Source organism: Miniopterus schreibersii, assembly GCF_964146895.1.
Source record: "Miniopterus schreibersii genome assembly, chromosome: 1".
Lineage (NCBI taxonomy): Eukaryota > Metazoa > Chordata > Mammalia > Chiroptera > Miniopteridae > Miniopterus > Miniopterus schreibersii.
Genome location: NC_138101.1, coordinates 63,208,365 through 63,223,270, shown reverse-complemented (window position 1 = coordinate 63,223,270; position 14,906 = coordinate 63,208,365). Strand labels below are relative to the sequence as shown.

General features: G+C 32.8%; 1 protein-coding gene across 8 annotated transcripts in view; it reads left to right on the top strand.

The window, feature by feature from the left end:
• Positions 1–14,906, top strand: part of SLC9B1 (solute carrier family 9 member B1) — a 60,987-nt gene that overhangs the window by 14,693 nt on the left and 31,388 nt on the right. For 7 of the 8 annotated variants that reach the window (XM_081162670.1, XM_081162669.1, XM_081162665.1 and 4 more), the window contains 2 exons: positions 730–865; positions 14,365–14,535. In XM_081162670.1, the coding sequence (XP_081018796.1) occupies positions 730–865; positions 14,365–14,535 (307 nt within the window). The remainder of the gene's footprint in view (positions 1–729; positions 866–14,364; positions 14,536–14,906) is intronic. The other variant, XM_081162671.1, reaches the window with a different exon arrangement.

Genomic DNA, 14,906 nt, shown 5'->3' with positions numbered 1-14,906 from the left:
CACATCATGGCAAAAGCAAGGCAAATTTGAAGATCTCTGTTCCAGGCTTTACTCGACCCTGTTTTGCTTTTTGATTTTTTAAATTTTGTTTGTGTTTTTTTTTTACTTGGGGAAAAACTTCTCAATATTCTCACAAGCTGTTTTTTCCCCTAAATCAGCAATTTCATAATTAGACTAACTACCATTGAAAGCCTGGAAGATTGAGGTATACCCCTGAACTATCTGAAAATGCTATCCATAAATAATAGTGGAAGCATGAACCTTCATCTTCTGAAGGCTTGATCTGTTTTTCTTTTTTCTTTTAGTTACATAATTTTTGAAATGAAATGAGTTCATATTAGATTATATTTTACCTCCTTTCCAATTTAGTTGTATTTTCATTCCACAGAAGTTTTGTTGAATAATCTTTGGGAGTTAGATTTAGGAGGGACACTTTTAATTCTTCTGTTTACACTATAGGCTCACTTATTCAGTATATATGAATCACAAATGAAAATGGTGGGAACTGAAGTCTATAAAAGGCTAAATCAAGGTGCCCTGCAAAATGCACAGCTATGACATCCCTATATGTCAATATCATATATTGATAGCATGAATAGACTTTTGTGTGTGTAATTCTCCATGTTGACAATAGTAGTATGAGTTTAATTATAAGATTTGGTGGTTTTGTACATTCATAAAACTGTGTGGAAAGTATATTTCTTAAAAGATTTCTTTGTTTTACTTCAGATCCTCAAAGATAGTAATACTAGTGAACATGAAGAAACTAAGGAAATCGTCTTCTCAAAAACAGAGGAAACAAAACCAGAGATGTCAAAAAATGGTTGTCCTCCACAAGGGACATTGAATAAACATATTACAAATGGTATGTGAAATAAGAAATGTAAATGGAGAGAAAATAAGAAATATATTTGATAAATATTAAACCACAAGGCCACAAAACCACTGCTTAATTTATGTACTCCAGATCACATGATCGTCTCTCTTACAGTCAACATGCGGGCAAAGAATAAATGTTTCCTTGAATCTGTCAAAAAAATAATTGCTTAAGAGATTTATATTTTAATGGTTTTTATAACTTTTAATGTTAAAGTGTGGAGATTAGAAACAGCATTGACTAAAATTTTTTATTTAAAACCTACTTTTCACATTTATTTTTAAGTTAGCTAAAAGGAACATTATACTTTTGGCAGTATTTAGATTCTTATTAAATTAGGCCCCAATTTTTAAAACATCTGTTGCCTTGTAAAGAATTATACAAAACTTGCTTTCCCACTAACATTTTAAAGTATCTCATTGTCACCAAATATGTATGAGATTTTCTTGATTTTTTCCTAGATGTTACATATGATTAAACTTAAAAGAGAAAGAGATTTTGACCTCCAGAAGTATAGAGCCTATAGAAAACAAAAATTATTTTAAAATATAAGGATAAGCAATTAAAGTTTTAAACTTTTAATTTTTATTTGCTGCTTTTGTAACTTTAAACTTTTAAAAGCAAATTTTATTAATTGATTTTTCACTGGTAAAGGTTGCTTTTTAATTAATGTCAGTGTATTTAAGGCCCTATTTCTAAACTAAACTAGAATATCTGCCAGTATAAATGGTTGGACTTCTTTGTAAATATAATTTCTGCACTTAGGTCTTATCTGCATGTTCCCATGACCCTATTTAGTGGGTATTTTCTATAGAACAGTTTTTAGGAGTAGGCAAGGGCCTATGGAAAGGGAAAAATGTGTTAGTCACCAAAGGTTTTCCATTGAGGTTGAGGACTGCAGTTTTCTCATAAACTAATTGAGTTTTATAACAACAGTATTGAAACTACAAACTTGCTTAGATCCATAACCCATTTCTCCCTTTGTTTTCTTTCAGTTTTGATTGTGCAATTTTAAAGAAATTTGTAGGAAAATGAGCTTCCATGTTTCTATTTGGGGAGATTATATATTCTTGTATTCTTTCAATTTTTCTGTGTCTCTGTCTCTGTCTCTCTCTCTCTCTCTCTCTCTCTCTCTCACACTCACACACACACACACACACACACACACACTACATTCATACTAAAGAAACCCTCAAAACAGCATATACTCTGGATAATAGAAAGAAATAGAGCTATAGTTTCGCTATAAGTCATAATTCACTAATCCCACGGTGTATGCAAATTAATTTAAATAAGAAATCTAAACTTCACCCACACACAGAAATCAATCTCATCACTTTTAATCACAATGTTTATATTCTTTACTTAGGAAGTGGCTTGCCTAGTCCCAAAGAAATGGATATTCTACAGCAATAGGTTTAGGTTTGGGGCTATAAGTCCTTTTTTGTTTCTTTTTAGTTTACTAAACTCAATTATTTTTATGAACCTTTTTTTCCTTTAAATAAATGAAAGGAAAGCTTTATTATACATCCAACTATGATTTTCAATCTTGGGGCCAAAATTTCTCCATTTAAGTCTTATTACCAGTTTTATGAAGTAAGAAGTCTTGGAAGTTTAAAGCTCAAAAGTAATATCCCAGATCCTTCCAGATTCTGGTCAAGCTTCATCACTCCATCCTGACAACAAAGAAAATGCTGAACAAACTGAAAAATTGACAGCTTTTAGTTTCATCAAAGAAGTGAGGTCACAGGGCAAATTACTGCCCCTGTTCCCAAAATTTGGAACAGGAAGGTGGTACAGAGAATCATAACTTAAAAGAGCAAAAACTTCTGTGGGAACCAGTACCAGAGCAGGAAGCCAAAATTGTAATTGAAAATTGGCTGGAGGCTCAGTGTGAACAAGTCTGAGAGTTCAAACCTCCAGAGAGAATCCAGTCATGGTGTGAGGGGTCACCTGGCAAGGGGAGGGGGGAAGTAACCACAGTGAAATACACCAGAGAATTCTATCCTTCACAAGACCTGACCTCAAGAGAAACTGTTTTATCAGCCCCTAACCTATAGAGTTTCATCAGAGCCCAACCTACCCAGGAGAAGAGAAATACCCAGCTCCAGCCCTTTCTAGCCATCCTTATAACCTGAGAGGAAAAGAAAAGACCTGAGAGACACTAGTGAAGTTCCCAGCCCAAGGGCACAGGCTCACTAAAAGACTGAGACATAATCATAGGACTATAGAACTCTTTCCCTCCCACCACACCTCACCACCATATACCAAAGGTCCTTTTACCCAGGATATCATGTTCACCTTTAAACAAAAATATATACAATATAGTAAAAGGCAAAAAAAAAAACCAAAAAAACCCCCACCAAGTTTGAAGAGACAGAGAAAGCATCAGACCCAGATCCAGACACGGCAGGGATATTGGAATTGTCAGACTGTGAATTCAAAACAACTATGGCTAATATACTAAGGACTCCAATGGAAATGTAGACATCATGTAAGAACAGATTGGTAATGTAAGCAGAGAGGTGGAAATCCTAAGAAAGAATAAAAAAGAAATGCTAGAAATTAAAAGCACTGAACAAATAAGGAGTACATTTGATGGGTTCATTAGTAGACTATACACAGCTGAGGAAAGAATAGCTGAGCTAGGTATATTATATTTGACCTGTAGAAAATCAAAGATGAAGAAATCTTAAAAGAAGCCAAAAGAAAAACACACCTTACCTATAAAGAAGCAAAGATAAGAATCTCATCTGACTTACCCTCAGAAATCAGGTAAGCAAAAAGAGAGTGGAGTTAAACATTAAAGTGTTAGGACAACAAATCCAAACCAGCCTAGAATTCTGTATCCTATGAAATTATCTTTCAAAAGTGCAAGAGAAATAACACATTTCTCAGACCAACAAAAATTTAGAGAATTTATTGCCTTGCAAAAATATTAAAAGTTCTCCAGAGAGAGGAAAATAATACAGGTCAGAAACTCAGATCTGTGTAAGAAGGAAGACCATCAGAGAAGGAATAAGTGAAGTTTTAAAAAAACAAGTTTTATTTTTTATATTCTTAACTGATCAGATAGCAGTTTGTTCTAAATAATAGTAAAATATATTCACTGATTATAGCTAATGCATAAGTGAAATTAATGATAGCAATGATACAAGAAACAGGAAGAAAGAATTAGGAATACTTTGTTATTTATAAGGTACTTACACTACCCATGAAATGGTATAGTGTTATTTGAAAGTGGACTTGGTTTAATTGTAAATGTATATTGCAAACTCTAGGGCAACCACTAAAAAGAAAAAAGAAAAAAGAAGTATAATTGATATGCTAAGAAAGGAGAGAAAATGAAAGTATATAAAATAAGTACAAAAGGCAAAAAATAATGAAAGGCCAAAATAAAACAAAGAGCAAGGGCAATGAATAGCAAACAGTAACAAACATGGTAAATATTAACTATATCAATAAGTTTAAATGTCAATTGTCTAAATATACCAGTTAAAAGACAGAGATTGTCAATACCCAAGTATATATTTACAAGAAACCACCTTTAAATATATAGATACATAAAATTAAAGGGATAGGAAAAGATATACCATGTAAATGTTAATTATAAAATAGATGAAGTAGCTATATTACTTTCACAAAGAGCAGACCTCAGAGCAAGGAATATTATCAGGATTAAAGAGGGGTTTTATGTAATAATAAAAAAAACGAACTCTCCAAGAAGACATGATAATCCTAAATATATTTAACAACAGTGTCAAAATACATGAGGCAAAAAGTAATAGAACTACAAGAAGAAATATATAAATCCACAATTATAGTTGGAGACTTCTACAACTAGGAATGGAATGTCAAAAATGGACAGATCCAGCAGGCAGAAAATTAGTAAGGACATAATCGAACTCAACATCATCATCAATCAACTGGATATAATTTGACATCTATAGACTACTTCATCCAGCAACAGTAGATTACAGATTTTTCTCAAGTTTCACGTGGAACATTTATCAAGATAGATCACATTCTGAGACACACACTATACCTTAATAAAGAATAAAATTTAAAAGCATAAAAATCATAGAGTGCACGCACTCAGACCGCAATAGATTTAAACTAGAATTCAATAAGAATTGAAAGGCAGCTGGAAAATCTCAAAATACTTATAGATCAAACAATACACTTCTATGATAAAAAGCAAGGACCTATAAACTATTCTATCCAGCAAGTCTATCATTTAAAATTGAAGGCAAAATAAAGAGCTTCCCAGACCAAAAAAAAAAAAAAAAGACTAAAGGACTTCATTACCACAAAACCAGTATTGCAAGAAATGTCAGCATTGTCCTAATCCAAAACCAGATAAACACACTACAAAGGAAGAAAATTATAGGCCAATATGCCTGATGAACATAGATGCTAAAATCCTCAACAAAAAATTAGCAAACCAGATCCAGCAATATAGTAAAAAGATCATACACCATGATCAAGTGGGATTTATTCCTGGGATGCAAGATTAGTACAATATCCACAAATCAATTAACATGATACACCACATAAACAAAATAAGGATAAAAATCACATGATTATATCAATAGATGCAGAAAAAGCTTTTGATAAAATCCTCTTGATGATAAAAACTCAGCAAAGTGAGAACAGGTGGAACATACCTCAACATAATAAAGGCCATATATGACAAACTCACAGCCAACATCATACTCAATGGGCAAAAATTAAAAGCATTTCCCTTAAGATTGGGAAGAAAATAAGGATACCCATTTTCACCACTCTTATTCAACATAGTACTGGAAATCCCAGCCACAGCCATCAGACAAGAAGAAGAAATAAAAGGCATCCAAATTGGAAAGGAGGAAGTAAAACTCATTATTTGCAGATGACATGATACTGTATATAGAGAACCTTAAAGATTCCACCAAAAAACTACTAGAACTGATAAATGAATTCAGGAAAGTTGCTACAGAATAAATATCCAGAAATCAATTGCATTTTTATTTTTTTTTAATATATCTTTATTGATTTCAGAGAGAGGAAAGGAGAGGGAGAGAGAGAGACAGAAACATCAATGATAGGAGAGTCATTGATCAAGCCCACAACCCGGGCATGTGCCCTGACTGGGAACCGAACCCTGATCTCCTGGATCCTAGGTCAATGCTCAACCGCTGAGCCACGCCTGGCCAGGGAGTTGCATTTTTATACACCAATAATGAACTATCAGAAAGGGAAACTAAAAAAACAATTCCATTTAAAAGTGCATAAAAAATACCTTGGGATAAACTTAAACAAGAATGTAAAAGATCTGTGCTTGGAAAATTATAAAATACTGAAGAGAGAAACTGAGGATGATAGGAATAAGTGGAAGCATATACTGTGTTCATGGATTGGAAGACGTAATCATTAAAATGTCCATACTAAAGCAATCTATAGATTCAATGCAATTTCTATTAAAATACCAATAGCAAATTTCACAGATCTAGAATAAATACTCCAAAAATTTATATGGAACCAAAAAAGACTACAGATAGCCTGAACAACCTTGAGAAAGAAGAATAAAGTTGGAGGGAATCACAATGCCATATATCAAACTATATATACTACAAGGCCATAGTAATCAAAACGGCCTGGTACTAGCATAAGAACAGGCATATAGATCAATGGAACAGAACGAAAAGCCCAGAAACCAACTCATGCCTATATGGTCAATTAATATTTGACAAAGGAGGCAAGGGCATACAATGGAATAAAGACAGTCTCTTCAATAAATGGTGTTGGGAAAATTGGGCAAGTGCATATAACAAAATGAAACTAGACCACCAACTTAGACCATACACAAGAATAAACTCAAAATGGATAAAAGACTTAAGTGTAAGTCTTGAAATCATAAAAATCCTAGAAGAAAACATAAGGAGTAAAATCTCAGACATCTCTCGGAGCAATATTTTTGCCAATCTGTCTCCTAGGGCAAAGGAAATAAAGGAAAAAATAAACAAATGGGACTACATCAAAATAAAAAGCTTCTGCACAGCAAAAGAAACCATCAACTAAATGACGAGGAAACCTACTGTATAGGAGAACATATTCGATAATGATACATCTGATAAGGGGTTAATCTCCAAAATATACAAAGAACTTGTACAACTTAACAAAAGAAAGACCCAACCCAATTTAAAAATGGGCAAAACACCTAAATAGACACTTCTCCAAAGAGGACATACAGGTGGCTAAAAGACATATGAAAAAGTGCTCGTTGCTAATCATCAGAGAGATATAAATTTGTGTCTTCCCTCTTTTTTCTTGGTCAGTCTAGCTGAAGATTTATCTATTTTGTTGACCTCAAGTAATTAATTTTTTTATTTTATTGATTTTCTCTAATGTTTTTTTGTTTTATATTTCATTGTTTTCCAATCCACTCTTTGTATTTCATACATCCTACTTACTTTTCATTTGGTTTACTTCTAACTTCTTAAGCTGAAAGTTTTTATTGTCAATTTTAGATTATTCTTTGTTTTCAACATGTTTTTAAAGCTATATGTTTCCCTCTACACACATAGCATTCCATTAATATTGATATGTTGTGTTTTCATTTTTATTCTCTCTAAGATATGTTGTAATTTCCATTGTGTTTACTTCTTTGATTTGTGATTACTATTTGCATGATATATCTTTTTTATCCTTTTACATTTAGTCTGTCTGTTTCATCTAAAGTAGGTTTCTTGTAGACATCAAATAGGTGGATCCAGGATGGCAATCTTTGCCTTTTGATTTTAGTCCATTCACATTTAACATAATTACTGATATGATTGGACTTATGTCTACTGTTGTGTCATTTGTTTTCTATGTGTGTCATATATTTTTGTTTTTCTGTTCTTACTGCTTCTTTTGTGTTAAGCAAGTCATTTTAGTAACTATTTCAATATTTGTGTTGATTTTTAGCTATATATTAGAAGTTTAATTTTAATGTTTTCCCTGGGGATTATAATAATCATCTTTAACTTTTTACAATCTACTTCAGTTTAATATTGACTTAATTCCAGTCTTATATAGCAACTTTAAGCCAATATAGCTCTATATGCTATAAATTCAACAATATTTTATTATACTTTTTGCTCTTAATAATCCTATGCTATTTTTTAAGTGAAGAGATGAAGTGAAAATATATATATACACAATCTTTTACACTTAAACATTTATTTACCATTTCAATACTCTTTATTACTCCTTATTGATCTAAATTACCATCTCGTGTAATTTTCTTTCAACTTAAATGACTTTTTATTTATTTTATTATTATTTTTTTTAATCCTCACCCATGGATATTTTTTTATTGACTTTAGAGAGAGAAGAAAGGAGAGGGAGAGAGAGAAACATCCATATTAGAGAGAAACATCAATTGGTTGCCTCCTGTACGCATCCTGACTGGGGATTGAACCCACAACCTCGGTATTTGCCTTGACAAGAATCAAACCCACAGCCTTTCAGTGCATAGGACAACACTCTGACCAACTGAGCCACACTGGCCAGGGCTCAACTTTAAACACTTTTAAAAATATACTTTTTATAGAGTATGAATTCTCTCTGTTTATCTAAAAATACCTTCATTTCAGCTTTATTTTGAAGAATAGTTTTACTGGATATAGAATTCTTGGTTGACAGGTTTTTTTCCTGCAGTTTTCAAAATGTCTCTCCATTGCCTTCTGGCCTACACTTTTTCTGACCAATATGCTGCTATTAATCATATTATTATTCCTCTGTACATAGTGTTTCTCTTGATACATCCAAGATTTTACCTTTGTCTTTGGTTGTCAGTAATTTGATGATGATATCTCTAGGTACAGATCTCTTTGGGCTTATTCTACTTGTGATTTGTTGAGCTTCTTATATCTGTAGGTTAAGGTTTTCATTAAATTTGCAAAGTTTTCTGACATTATATTTCAAATAGTTTTTTTCTCTTTTCTCCCCCTTTTCTTCCTGGGACTTCCATTATGTATATGTTAGTACTCTAGATGGTATCTCATAGGTGTCTGAGGCTCTATTCGTTTTTCTTCATTCTATTTTTGTTCTTCAGATTGATTAATCTTTATTGGTCTATTTTCAAGTTTGCTTATATTTTCTTCACAAACTCAAATATGTGGTTGAGCCTCTCTGGTGAATTTTTCATTTTAATTGCATGTTTCAATTACAGATTCCCATTTTAAATAAATTTTATCTCTGTATTAATAGTCTCCATTAAATGATACCTGTTGTCATATTTTCATTATTTGAACATATTTATAATAGGTGTCTTGAAAACTTTGTAAATCCAACACCTGGACTCACTCAGTAAGTGTCTATTAACTGAATTTTTTCCTGAGTATAGGTCATCCTTTCCTGTTTCTTTGAATGTGTAAGTTTTGCTTGAAAATTAAATATTTTAATTATACATTATCGCAACTTTGGAGTCAGTTTTAATTTTCAAGGTTTTTGTTGATATTATTATTGTTTTAGTAATTTGCATGTACTTAAACTGGGAAATACTTTTGCCCCTGGTTTGCAGCATCTCATGTCTCTTACCAATTTTTGTTTATTTGTTTGTCTTTTAGCCTGTCCTCTTAGGAGTTTCCCTTTTGTCACCTAATGATTTGGGGGAGACATTGTGTTCAAGCCAGTAAGACTCCAACATCTGCCAAGTGATCTGTATGTGGGTTGAAGAATGCATTCAAACTTGCTAGTACTCTGCCCTGGTTGGGTGACTCAGTGGTTTGGAGCATTGTTCTGTACACCAAAAAAAAAGGCTGTGGGTTCAATTCCTGGTCAGGGTGCATACAAAGTTTGCAAGTTCTATCCCCAGTCAAGGCACATACAGGAAGCAACCGATCAATGTTTCTCTTTTACATTTTTCTCTCTCACATTGATTTTTTTTTTCTCTCTCTCTCTAAAAATCAATAAAAACACATCCTCGGGTAAGGATTTAAAAAACCAAAAAAAATTGCTAGTACTTAAGTCTCACCTAATTTTTTACTTTTTTCCATACTCTCTTGAGTTTTCCCTTCACTTTCATACTTTTTCAATCAGCCATGGACATGTGGAAAACCTATCTCAACCTTTCTATGACTCTCTCATACTCAGGATCTCCTAGTTTTACATTTTTAGCTGATCTGACACTCATCCTACTTTGGACTACAACCTCAAAGTAGCAAAAGTGTATGTTTTCTCTGCCCATTCCCAATACAGTCTGTCCCTTTTAGCTACAAAGTAATGGTTTTTCTCCCTTTACTCCACATCAGATCCACCCCAGATGCTACCTCTTCTGGTAGCAAAGCTGCTGGTTTTATGTGTAGATCCATACTTGTAAAATTATAATTTTTCCCAATTGAGATTGGGGCAGGGAAATTGAGAGAAGGAATGGTAGCAATTCTGGGCAGGAAGGCCTCAGACTGTCACTTATCCTACCCAAATTCTAGCACATTTTCAAGAATAAACACTTCTCACTTTGATAACTGCCTTTGGTCAGTTGTCAGGATCTTGGAATGGTTGTTTCTTATAATTTTGTATAGTTTTATATGTAGGTTTATTTGTTAAAATAAATCACCAACCTCTTCATGTCATTGTTATTGGAAATCCTACCCCAACTTATTTTTACATCCCTTGATTTAGCAATCTTGATCGGTTATGTATTATACAATCAAAACCTGTTTAGGCTAACCTACATGTTTACAAATGTCTTATAAATGATTCCTTCCTCTTTGATCCTATGTCTTTATTCCTAAAGAATATCTTCCAATAATTTCCCCCCAGTAAAAATGGAATATATTTTTAGATATATTTGCTTGACAATATCTTTAATTTGTCCTTTGCTTGAACGATAGTTTAACTGCCTGCAGAATTCATCATTGGATATTTTCTCTTTGCACTTTGAAGACTTTATTTAATTATCTTTCATCATCTATTGTTGCTGTTGAGAACTGAGAATCTGCTCTAATGTTTATTTCTTTATCACAAATCTCTCTCTCTCTCTCTCTCTCTCTCTCTCTGGATTCTTCAACACCTTATTTTTGTCTTTAGTCGTCTATAGCTTCTCAGCTATCTGTCTAAGCATCTATTTTTATTTAATACTGGTAAGAGCTCATTTTGCTTCCTGTTTCCAAATCAGTACAGAACTGATTGTGATTTTTATCAATTCTGTAAATTTTTTAGCCAGTTATCTTTTTCAAATATTGTATCTTCTTCACTCTTTTAATTCTGTTTCTGGAGCTACCATTAGATGTATTTTACACCTTTTTCAAAATCTAAAAATCTCATATTCTTCCATCTCCTTTTTCTTGCTATGCTACATCCTAGGTAATTTTCTCACATCTGTCAGTTTGCCATATTTCTCTCTTCACATGTATCTAGCCTGCTGTTTAAAGTACCTGGTTGTTGTATTTTTCATTTCAGTAACTTTTTTAGTTTCTTTCTAGATGTCCTATTGGATCTTTTACATTGTGCCAGGTATTTTTTTCTTATATCTTTAGTCTTTTTAAATTGTCTTAAGTATCTATGAAAACATATATTTTATAGTATGTATCTAGTAGTTCTGTTAGCTGAGGTTTTTGGATATCTAACCCCATTCTTTGTTGTACCTATCAACTTTTGCTTATAGGGGATTACTTCTTAATTTGTAAGTTTTTATTTTAATTTCAGATTCAGTGGGGCTTTATCTTCAGGATTTTATGCTATCTGGAATTAGGAGTGTTTATTGGGGATATTTTGAACTAGCATCTACTAATTGCCCTACAGATAGTTCCATGGGAAGACACTTTTTATGGTAGGCTTAGGGTTTGGAGGCTCCCAAACCATGCAAATCATATAAATTTGAGTTAAACATAAGTTAATGAGGCCTATTTTATATGTGAATTTTTAGAGGTGATTTTACCACCCAGAGAGCAGTGAAGACAAACTGCCTTTTCTCTTCTCTCTGTCAGTAGGATGGTATTTTCTGGTCTGTGTTTTTAGTAAGAGTTCAATCCTTCAAGTGTTTAATTTTGTGGAGTAAAAATAGTCAGAGGGGAGAGGAAAAGAATCTCAGTTCTAACTTCCTGCCTTGAGTTTGTCAAAATCCTCCTCTTTTACCCTTGGCAGTACTATGAAGCCAAAAAGGTATCACAGCTAAAGATGCACATAAGCATCTTTCAGGTTTTAAGAACCTGAAAAAGCATTAGAAATTATGATTTATAGTAAATGAATGTAGCCATTTAAATTACAGATGGCAATTTACAGTATAACCATCCATCCTTTATAAAAATCTATGTGACTAATGATCAGAGAAATGCAAATTAAAAACACAGTGAGATATGTCACACCAGTCAGAACGGCTATCATCAATATATCAACAAGTGTTGGCGAGGATGTGGAGAAAGGGGAGCCCTAGTGCACTGCCAGTGGGAATGCAGACTGGGGCAGCCACTATGGAAAACAGTATGGAGTTTCCTCAAAAAATTAAAAATAGAACTGCCTTATGACCCAGCAATTCCACTTCTGGGAATATATACAAAGAAACCTGAAACACTAACTCAAAAGAATATATGCACCTCTATGTTCATAGCACCATTATTTACAATAGCCAAGATCTGGAAGCAGCCCAAATGCCTATTAGTAGATCAGTGTATCAAAAAGCTGTGGTACATTTATACAATGGAATATTACTTAGCCATAAAATGAAAGGAAATCTTACCTTTTGTGACAGCATAGGTGGACCTGGAAAGTATTATGCTAAGTGAAATTTAAGTCAGTCAGATAAAAACAAATACCATATGATTTCACTTATATGTAGAATCTAATGAACAAAATAAACTAACAAGCAAACTAGAACCAGACTCATAGATAAAGAGAACAGACTGATACCTGGGGCTGGGTGAAAAAGGTGAAGGGATTAAGAAAAAAAGAAAGACACTTCAGAGATACAGACAGTATGGTGGACAGTATGGTGATGACCAGAGGGAAAGGTGGGTGGGGGGAGGTAGAAAAGGGTAAAGGGAGAAATAGTGATGGAAGGAGACTTGACTTTGGGTGGTGAACACACAATACAATATACAGATGATGTATTACAGAATTGTATACTTGAAACCTACATAATTTTATTAACCAATGTCACCCCAATATATTCAATAAAAAAAACTTCTCTTAGATCAAAAAAGATATGGATTCCCTTGTTCGCAGGGCCTTTCCTTAGTATCTAGTTGCTAGAAACAAGATGTCTACTACCTTGTCCTTACTCACCCTGTCCATCTCTACTTTCCATACATAACTAAGGTACTTTATATTCTCCCAAAGACCAGGTTTCATTTTTTTCTAGCCATTACCCACTTTAATAATTTATAACAAATATCAACTGAGTTATCCTTTCAATACAAAGATTTATTCTGCTCCTGTTAAAAAAAATTGACACATTGCCACTGGGATCTTCAGTAAATTTGAGAATTCTTATGACAACCAATCATCTTCTTATTCCTGATAGAAAAGCTACTTTAAAAATATAAAATGAAGTAAATCTCATTATATTGCCATGACATTTTAAAAATGTCATATATTATGAGAAATATTTAGCACTTTAAAGGATCCACATATAGTTTTAATATTTTTTAAATAAAAACTTTGTTTAAAACTTATCCCATAAATTGGCAGGGATTTTGGAATATATGTTAAACAGATATTTCTTCAACCAAACTAGCAAGTGATGTTAGTCTACACCAGTGATAGTCAACATTTTTCATCTCACAGCACACATAAACTAATTACTAAAACTCTGCAGCACACCAAAAAATACATTTTTGCTGTTCTGACAAAAAATAGGTATAATTTTGATTGATTTACAAAAAAAAATTTAATAGTATTTACCTACCCTGTTTGCTCCAAAGTAACTTTTTAAAAATCAGGTGCCTACATACCCAGTTGCCAGCTTGATCTCCAGTGAGGGAGTGTGCAGGAGGCAGCAGATCGATGTTTTTCTCTCACATGGATGTCTCTCTCTTACTCCCTCTCCTTTCCCCTCTCTCTAAAATCAATAAGAAACATTAAAGAAACAAAAATAAAAACCAGGTCTCTAATCTTGTATATATAAGGATTTCTGGTACCAAGAATTAACCAAACATATGCAGCATTATTATGCGACTTGACCGGTAAGATACAACTCTATTATATGACCTATATATTTATGGTTCAAGACAGGGCATTCACACCTGGTGACTATCGTTCTGTTGGCTGTTGTCATTTTTTTATTTGATAGTCTAAGGGAAAAGAGGTCAGTGCTCCTGACTAAACAGTCAGATATGGCATGCTTTAAAAATTCTTGTGGCACACTGGTTGAAAATTGGTGGTCTACACTATGTATCATTAGATAGGACTGGCTATTAATAAGATATTTGATAAAATAAAATTCATTTTCAGATATATATCTATGCCTGTGTGTATATATACATATATATAGATATAGATATGTATTTTTTTTAATATTTCAGGAGTTTTACTTCTTATGATATGGTGTGCAATCTGGTCAGTCTCAGGCCTTAGCCTTCACCCTGAAGCAAATTTACTTGGACTATTCATTGTCTTTTATAGTTCCCTAATTGGGGGAAAACTTTTGGAACTCATTAGAATACCTTCAGTACCTCCACTTCCACCTCTTCTTGGTAAGGGTATAATTAGCCTTTATTTCTTTTTATTGACTATATGTAAATTATGAGCATATTCTAGTCAGAGTAAATATAATTTAGAAATGTTTTAATGTAATATATAGCTTCCTTATATGTGTATGTAATGTATATGGGTATATATAACTTATTTATAGAAATATTTATTCTCTCTATATATGCACAGAGATTTTTTTCTGAAATATATTTAAAATAACTTAAATATGCTCAATATATGATTCTTATTGCTTTATCATTAGGACATTTTTTACTTAATTTTAAATGTATTATAGAAAATGAAAAATTTGGAAAAGACTGAATTTTTCTGTAGATAACCTAACTCAAATACAATTATATGATTCAAATATTAT